The sequence below is a fragment of the Gossypium raimondii genome, chromosome 8 (genome assembly GCF_025698545.1).
Source record: "Gossypium raimondii isolate GPD5lz chromosome 8, ASM2569854v1, whole genome shotgun sequence".
NCBI lineage: Eukaryota > Viridiplantae > Streptophyta > Magnoliopsida > Malvales > Malvaceae > Gossypium > Gossypium raimondii.
The window spans coordinates 62397756-62407142 of record NC_068572.1 but is presented as its reverse complement, the minus strand read 5'-3'; the positions used below and the strand labels follow the sequence as shown (position 1 = coordinate 62407142).

The following is a 9387-nucleotide window of genomic DNA, read 5'->3' as shown; positions in this document are numbered from 1 at the left end:
TAAAAAAAAATTTTTACTGTGTATTGGGTGCCGGCCATTGACAGGCCAGCACCCAAAAATATTTTTATATTTTTTTCGTATTTTTATATCTAATTGACACAAAAAAATAAAAATTTTATTTTACTACCCTTTAAAAATTATATTAGCTTTAAAACAAATTTTAAAAGAAAATTATGGTGCTTGAAGTAAAAAATTAAAATTATTTAAAACTGGATTAAATAAAGTAATACAATCAATTTATTATTATATATTTTTAATTATTTTTCTGTGATTATTCTTTTATCACACTTAAATTTGTTTCAATATATATTATATATAAAATAAAAATGTTAAAAGGAGAAGAAGAAGAAGCTGTTCATATGAGCGAGGAGAAAGAAATGATAAGTGTAAGACTTTTTAATTTAGTTTTGTTTAATAAATATGTTCTTAGCTTTTCTCTATTATACATATTTGATCATTTCTTTTTGTTTTTGTATACTTTAATCTTGAATCATGTTAATAATCGAATGATAAGTGTTTATTAAATAACATTAGAAAGAATAAACAAAAACCAATTTGGAATATTTAGCTTTAGGGCCTTAAGTATTTTAGATTTTTGCTTTTTAGTCCTTGGAATCTTGGGTGAAAACTCTTTCATTTAATTCCTACTTGTTTATATTTATTATGTAGTACATTATTATTTGACATTTATACTATTATATTTTATCATTGTTGGCGGTATTATTGTGTATTTATAGTTATTTTATTGCATGTTTATTATCACCTTTTGTAGTGTTTTTTATAAGGTAACATCCCGATTTAATATAGGCCAATATCCATTACCATGTTGGGTGAGACATCGTTGTTTCTTTATTGACAGAAGAGACATCATTGTTGTTGGGATGTCTTTTCCAAATTGAGTAGGTTAAAGTCTCTATCATTTTAAATAAAATTTAAATTTTCTTTTTTAACCCTTTAAGAATATTCAAAGATATTTTTATTGTGATTTACTATAAAAAGTAATTTTATTCGTTTCTTTAGATCATAATTAAATAGTGAGTTAAACTCGTATTTTTAAAACTAAAATAACATGAATTTAATAAAGTACCAATTTAAAAGTGATGAGGATGTTAAAATCTTCCTCATGCATAACCAATTTTAGAATCCAAATTTTCTTTTAAATTTTAACACAGATCCAAAATTATGTTTTTTTAAAAGATTTTATAGATTTTCAATCAATCCTAGCAAAAGAACGACTTCCTTTTGAATTTAAATTCTCCTCTTTCAAATTTCAATACGATCCTGTATTTTTCTTAAATTAAAAAAATTCAACGTTTTTCAACAATTCGTGAAGCTTTATTTTTTATTTTCAATAAGATGTTCGTTCGACATCACACATATCTAACTGAAGTGCTCGTATATTACGAGAAACTCAACTTTGATCTATACTCTCATGATCTCCTATGCCTATCTCCATGGCAAGGACCGTAAGCTTTGCAGCAAACCAGAAAGTACATAAAATTAAGCATGCTCAAGCCAGCAAGAAGTCAATAATAGTAATCATAATGCCCTTTATTCATATTGCTTGAAACCCAACTTTCCCCTCCCCTTTTAGTAACATTGTCAACCAAGCTTATTATTAAACTTGCCACCAGGTTCCCAATGACGGCTCCGAATCCGTTAACTTTGGCCGCAATGGTCGACATGGTTTTCGGTAATTCGGAGTAACAGAATTCGATCTGTCCAATTCCACTGAAAGCCTCAGCCAAGCCAGCTAGAACATAAAACGACAGTATCCATAGTGCAGACATTTGCACAACGGCTTGCGGTTCATCGGAAAGTCCTTCTTCGATTGCCATTTTCCGCCGAGTACACACTCTACATGCTGAGGATACCATGGATGCACAAGAGCAAAGAAGACCGATCCCCATTCTTTGTTTTAAACCGAGACAAACTGGTTTGCCTTTAATCTTTGAAGCTAAAGGAAGAGCTATCCGGTCCTAGAATGTGATCCATACAACCATAGTGATCATCATAAACAAGCTGAATGAACCTGCTGGGATTTCAAAGTTTGAAGTTACATGTCTATCCATGGTTCCTGCTTGAATTACCATAAATTGACCTTGATTAACGGTTATGGACAGCATGATTCCGGCGAAGCAAAGCGGCATCACTCCGATCAATGCTTTTAGATCCTCCACTTGATCTATTGTACAAAGACTCCATGGGTTTGAAGCAGTTCCATTCTAGGTTAAGTCCTCTTGGGGATTTTTTATCATGCAAGCTTTATTCAGAAACCTGGACAGATTACAAAGAAGATACAATATACAAGGATGATTAAGTTAAAATAGACAATGTATATTATGATGCTAGTACCTTATTTTTTCACTTAGCACTTGAAGCATCGATCTCTCTCTGATATGGTAAACTTCACTTAGCACTTCAATGTGCCTCTTTCTTAAAGAGGCCACTACAACTTGAGCCAAACCAGTGAGCAAGCTTGCCCTAGCTTTCAACTTGATGTAAAATGAAGATGCCAAGAAGAACGAAATAGCTGAAAGGAACATCAGCATTATAGGTACCCCAAAACCCATTTTCCACCCTAAATTATCTTGAATATAAACGATCAAAGTTACAGGGATTAGAGCTGCAAACATTGATGCAACATAGTACCAATTGAAGAAACTCTGCAAGTTTGTTTCTCTCATCCAGCTGATCGGCACTAAAGGCCATGCATGACGATTTTACCCCACCAGCTCCGATAGAGATTAGGCCCAATGAACAATATAAGAGTAGAAGTTGGGTTGTTGTTGGGGCTTCACAAATGGTGTTGAATTGGTCGCAATAGGGCCTTGCTTGTGGAATCATAGCTGTTGACCATAACAGATAATGAGACCAAACAATAGAGATTCCTACACCCCATCTTCGCAGGAAAACTTGAAATCTTTTATTTGAAACATCGGATATATATTTAGAGCTAAATTACATTTTATTTATTAAAATTATTACATAATATTGCTTCTGCATTGTTTCTTATAATTTTCACAACATAAAATGCTAAAACAAATTTTAAATATTTTTAATTAAAATGTTAGGATAAAAAATTGTTATAATCGATTTTCATAAATAGATTTTTATAATTTGTAATATTGTTAAGTAGTGTTAATATTTTTACTTTATTAAAATATTTAATAATACTATAATATTTTTAATGTTAGACCGATATAATAATAACTTTACAAATAAAATATTTAATAAGCATATAAATTTCAATCCTCTTTTATGTTCTCTGTTTAGTGATTGGGGTTTGTGCTATATTATGGAGGGGTTTCTTTTTTCTGAATTACCATATTCAACGAGAGGCTGATATATTTAGTTCTGAAAACTTTTATCTCTGTGTAGTACTCAATCAAGACAATAAGATTTTCATTAGACATCACATGTATCTTACTGTATACTAAGGAACTTAACTATCATCTATGCTCTCATAATCTCCTTTTTTGGATTTCTCTGCCTGGTTTTTGTCATCTCCATGGCAAGGGCCGTAAGCTTTGCAGCAAGCCAGAAAGTAGATAAAATTAAGCATGCTCAAGCCAGCAAGAAGGCAATAATAGTAATCATAATGCCCTTTGTTCATGTTGCTTGAAATCCAACTTTCACCTCCTCTTTTAGTAACATTGTCAACCATGCTTGTTATAAAACTCGCCACCAGGTTCGAAATGAAGGTTCCGAATCCGTAAATATTGGCCGCAATGGTCGACATGGTTTTCGGTAATTCGGAGTAACAGAATTCAATCTGTCCAATTCCATTGAAGGGCTCAGCCAAGCCACCTAGGATATAAAACGGCAGTATCCATAGTGCAGACATATGCACAACTGCTGCCGGTTCATCGGAAAGTCCTTCTTCGATCGCGATTTTCCGTCGAGTATACTCTATAATTGCGGATGCTACCATGGATGAACCAGAGCAAAGAAGACCAATCCCCATCCTTTGTTTTAAACCTAGACGAACTGGTTTTCCTTTAATCTTTGAAGCTAAAGGAAGAGCTATCCGGTCGTAGAAGGGGATCCATACAACTATAGAGATCATCATAAACATGCTGAATGAACCTGCTGGGATTTCGAAGTTTGGAGTTACGTGCCTGTCCATGGTGCCTGCTTGAATTACCATAAATGAGCTTTGATAAACGTTGACGGACATCATGATTCCGGCAGAGCAAAGCGGCATTACTCTGATCAATGCTTTTAGATCCTCCACTTGGTCTACTGTACAAAGACTCCATGGGTTTGAAGCATCTCCATTCGAGGTTAAGTCCTCTTGAGGATCTTTTATCACGCAAGCTTTATTCAGAAACCTGGGCAGATTACAAAGAAAATAAAATGGACAAGACACAGATGATTAAGTTAATGTAGGCAACATTTGTCAAGTTCTGTTAAACATGTAGAAAGAGAGATTTCCGTATAGGCAAGGGACTTGGCCCTTGGTTCCTTTTAGGCTCTTAAAATTTATAAAGTTATAGTGAAAAATGGTAAAATTTGTGCTTTAGCCCTCAACATTTTACAATTCTAGTTTGGATCTCCCGATACAAATTTTTTCGCTTCATCCTTTATCAAGGTTAGAGGAAGAGGACAGGGTTACAAATACCAAGATTTGAATATTAATTATAAGAACCAAGATACAATAATTAGCTCTAAACTCAAAATTTCAATGATAATAGTGTAAAAATATTAGGTGAATGTACATGGTAGGTCTCTTGATTATAGGGACTAGATTAAAATAATTCCATTATTGTTAAATGGATCAATTTAGTCCTCGTACTATTAAAAAGAATCAAATAAGCCCAAATAATTTTCATGTCATTTTAAATCGTAAATGTTAACTCTATTTTTAAAAAACTGTAATGTTATCTCTATTCCAATTTAGCCTTATTTGATTCTTTTTAATAATATGGGACTAAATTGATCAATTTAATAGTATAGGGACTAATTTGGTCCAGTCACTATAATAGAGGGACTTCATAGGTACTTTCACCAAAGATATTATGACTAGATGTCATACTTAAGGCTAAAGAAAGAGAAGATGGTTGCAAAAACGAAGAGAATGGATGCCACTTTTTAAGTATAGTTCCATGAACTAAGTAGACTGACTGATATTATGATCAGACAATGTAATGATATTGTGATGGTACCTTAGTTTTTCACTTGGCACTTGGAGCATCGATCCCTTTCTAATATGGTAAACTTCATTAGTGGCATGAGACGGTAACTCAATGCGCCTGTTTCTGAAAGAAGCCACTATAACTTGAGCCAGACCAGTGAGTAAGCTTGTCTTAGCTTTCAACTTGATGTAAAACGAAGATGCTAAGAAGAAAGAAACAGCTGAACCGAACATCAACATTACAGGTATCCCGAAACCCATTCCCCACCCCAAAGTATCTTGAACATAAACGATCAAAGTTACAGCAATTAGAGCTGAAAACGTGATAGTAGCATAGTACCAGCCGAAGAAACTCTGTAAAGTTTTTGTATTTTCCGGGTTGTTTCTCTTATCCAATTGATCGGCACCAAAGGCCATGCACGACGATCTTATGCCACCGGCTCCGATAGAGATTAGGCCTAATGAACAATATAAGAGTAGAAGTTGGGGTGTTGTCGGGGCTTCACAAATGGTGTTGAATTGGTCGCAATATGGCCTTGCTTGTGGAATTATGGCTGTTGACCATAATAGAATCATCCCCTAGCATGAAGAAAAAGATGATTAATGAGACAAAAATAAAACTTGAAATGTTTTATGAGGATCTCCTGGATGGAGCAGTTTCTATGGCCTGATTACTTTTTCTTTAAGGATAATCAACGTTACGTTACGCTTTAGGGGATAATTAAAATCTTAAAAAATTTAAGGGGTTTAACTAATTTTTTTAAAACTAGGGTTCTAATTAAAATATTTAAAAACTTTTAAGAAGATTAATGAGATTTTTGAAAATTTTGAAGTGTTTAATTAAAACTTTAGAAACTTTTGTAGGGCTTAATTAGAATTTTTAGAAATTTGAGGGGTCTAATTTCAATTTAGTCACTCAACTATTATAATCGCCGATATATAGCCTTCTCTATTTGCACAGTTTGAAAACTCTTTTTCCCTTTCTTTGTTTATTACGTTTAAAGTTGTTTCATAAGAAAAATTAAACTGTAGATGAAAAAAATGAAAGAGAGCTTTCAATTAATGTAGATTATACGAATAGGAAAGATCATACAACAACAATTATAATAATTCAGTGGTTTAAATAAAAACTCTTAAATTATTTAATAATTTTTTAAAATTAAATCGTCAAAATATAATTTAGTGATAATAAACGTAGTTAACTCAAATATAAAACAGGGTTATTTAGATAAATTTTTCGAAATCTAAACCCGATTCTAATCGGATTCCAAAACTTTTATTTCCCCTCGAAATCCGATTTTTATTTTAAAAAGATATCTTCCGGTATCGAATCTAGATTCGAGTAACATATAATATGAGAAACAAATATAGAAGAGGAGGGAGCTGACAAAACGTTATTTTCAACATCCCACCTAGAAATGCTATGAAAGTGATAAACGCCCCTCTCCCCACCACTTATCTGACCCTTCAATAAAAAAATTATTTTAATTAATTATTTAATTTTTCGTTTTTATCAAATCAACCAAAAATATATAAGAAATTAACATTGTTGATGTAGCATATATGTAGATAATGTATCGACATTTAATTAATTTTTAAAAAATTTAAAAATATTTTTATACTTTTTATATTTTTTTAATAATTTTTAAATTTTAAAAATAAATTTTAAAATTTATTTGAATATTAATTAAATGCATATATGTCGTCCACGTGACAATCCACATGTATGTCACATCAACAGAGTTAACAAAAGTTTAACTTTTCCATCCATTTTGGGCTGATTTGCCAAAAAATACAAGTTTAAGGACTTGAAAAAAATTTAAAAATTAAATGGAATACTAAAACAATATTTTTTATAAAATTGAAGAACCAAATAAGTCATTATGCCATAAAACATTAACAAAAGTGACAACATTGTACACCTAACAGCAACCTTTAAAACATGTTTTAGTTCTTTTGTCAATTTGACTCATATTTTTTAGTTAAAATTGGCCTTCAACAAAAAAAAAGAGTAAATTTAGATCATCTAAATTGTTTTTTAATAGAAATGCCAATGATGACCAAAAACATAAAAATACAAATTAAAACGTTAAAATTTTAAATATAGCAATTCACATGATAATCGTTATGTGCTTTATAACCTTTTTAAATTTTTGAATTTTTATTGTTTGAATATTTTCTAAGTTTTAAATTTTCTATTGACTTGATATATAAGAAGAAAGAATACTATATCAATATGAGTATTCGTGAATTATTATGCGAGTTGCACGCCAACATTTTAATTAAAAAAATAAGGGCCAAATTTAGCTTCAAAAAAGAAAAAGGACTAAATTGACAAAAGACATAAATGTTGAAGGCTAAGTTTATCGTTATACCAAAAAAAGTTTTGAGGTTTTCAAAGGGGATTTGAATTACCAGAAAACAAAGGACGGATCCGAATCCGATCATACGGTACTTTCCCATATAAGAATCGGCAATAAAAGCACCAATGATCGGAGTGAAGTTGGTAGCAGCTGACCAAAAGAAGATCACGTTAGCAGCTTTAGCTGTTTCCATGCCGAATTCTCTCCTCAAATACACTATCATATTCGGTGATAACCCAATAGTCGCCACCCTTTCAAAAGCCTCCGTTGCTGTCACAAAGTTGAATCAAAATAAAAAATAAAAATCATAAAGTAACCATTGAATCCAAAGATTTTTTGATTTTTTGGGGCGACGAACCTAAGATGAAAGGCAGTGTTCTGAAACCACCCTTTGATGGAGAGGAAGAAAGGAAGGGTTCTCTGATCTTGTTGTTTTCATCTGAAGGAGTTTCCATGGTGGGATTTTTTCCCCAGGGCTATGGAATGGAATTGTTTGCTTGAGAGTGTAAATGAGGATTAAAAAAGAAAAAAAGAAATGATGCTGGTATTCTCTGTATGACTAAAGCTTGAATATGATCGATATTTCAGTTATAAAAAACAAAGTGCAGTTTCCATGAATAACGACGAACCGCATGGTTGTACGCCACATTCATTTTGTATCTTTAACGTGTAAAATGTAAATCAATACCCACTAAAAAACACTTTATTTTTATTTTATTTTATACTTTTTTAGTTATTTATATTTATAATATTTTAAAATGATTTATATTTTGAAGTATTTATCAGATATATAAATTTACTCAAAATGGCGTAATAAATATATTTTCAATAAAAATTACGATAAAAACAATAAGATATGACCTAAATATTAATATATTAAGGATGTTTATCTATGCTTGACTAAATTTTGTTCTTGGTAAAATACAAATAAATAAATTTGCTCATTTTTAAACATCTTATTTTATTTTCAGTTTTTTATTGAAACCTTTTATATAAAATTTATTAAAATTTGATTTTAATAACTTTCATGATCAATTTAACGTCTTAAAGAAGTTGTAATAAAATCAATGTAATATAAAATGACATATATTTAAATATTTTAACCCAGTTTAAAACACTAGGTACTTCATAGTATTTTTTAAAATAATAATATCTCTAAATATTTATTTTAACCCAGTTTAAAACACTAGGTACTTCATATTATTTTTTAAAATAATAATATCTGTAAATAAATATTCATATAATTTTCATCCTTGCACCAGGGCCAGGTGGTGTGGTCCGTGTTTTCTAGTTACATTGAAAACCAAGTGTCTCTAATGGATGGAAAATTCAATCAAATCAACTTGTTTAATCGATATAATTTAATATTGAATCATAATGACTCAATTAGTGATTTTTATACTAACATTTTAAAAGTGATGAAATTATTGATTTTGATACTAAATCACGATCTACCATGTGATTATATTAAACAAATATATAAATTCAAATTTGTACCTTTTTAAATAAAATATTTGGATTAAACTTTTTTTTGTCTAAGTTTATATTTTTGTCATTCAACTTTAAAAAATTATAAATTGATTATTAAACTATTCAAAAGACTCTATTTATATCATTGGGTTGTTAAACTTATTTTCTATTCTCACACCACCTGCACTATCCTCTCATTTCTCTTCTATAATTCAATTTTTTTTCATGAAACAGTTTTGAATATCATCATCAATCTATAAACCCAAATCCAAACAAATTTCTTATCCAATATTCAACACTGATTGTCAGATCGACTTGGATCTAAGGTGTGTTCTTCTAATCTTTGATGGGTACTGATGCACCGTATCGGTCATCCAATCGTTGCTTGGAATTTGCTAACTGAATTTAAAAAAAAAA

At 30.8% G+C, this 9387-nt stretch overlaps 2 protein-coding genes across 3 annotated transcripts; both read right to left on the bottom strand.

Moving 5' to 3' along the window:
• Positions 1-1270: 1270 nt before the first annotated feature.
• LOC105793495 (protein NRT1/ PTR FAMILY 1.1-like) lies at positions 1271-2947 on the bottom strand. Of its 2 annotated transcripts, XM_052635317.1 has the most exons (3): positions 2356-2947; positions 2091-2277; positions 1271-1979 (listed from the first exon to the last, which is right to left on the bottom strand). In XM_052635317.1, the coding sequence occupies exons 2-3, from the start codon at positions 2148-2150 to the stop codon at positions 1527-1529; spliced, it is 513 nt and encodes a 170-aa protein (XP_052491277.1). In that variant the 5' UTR covers positions 2151-2277; positions 2356-2947; the 3' UTR covers positions 1271-1526. The 2 variants fall into 2 exon arrangements, with proteins under 2 accessions (XP_052491277.1, XP_052491276.1); XM_052635316.1 differs by having other exon boundaries at positions 2091-2947.
• A 403-nt stretch (positions 2948-3350) lies between these two features.
• Positions 3351-8128, bottom strand: LOC105792985 (protein NRT1/ PTR FAMILY 1.2). Its single transcript, XM_012621875.2, has 4 exons — positions 7859-8128; positions 7553-7770; positions 5169-5716; positions 3351-4334 (listed from the first exon to the last, which is right to left on the bottom strand). The coding sequence occupies exons 1-4, from the start codon at positions 7953-7955 to the stop codon at positions 3446-3448; spliced, it is 1752 nt and encodes a 583-aa protein (XP_012477329.1). The 5' UTR covers positions 7956-8128; the 3' UTR covers positions 3351-3445.
• Positions 8129-9387: the final 1259 nt, after the last annotated feature.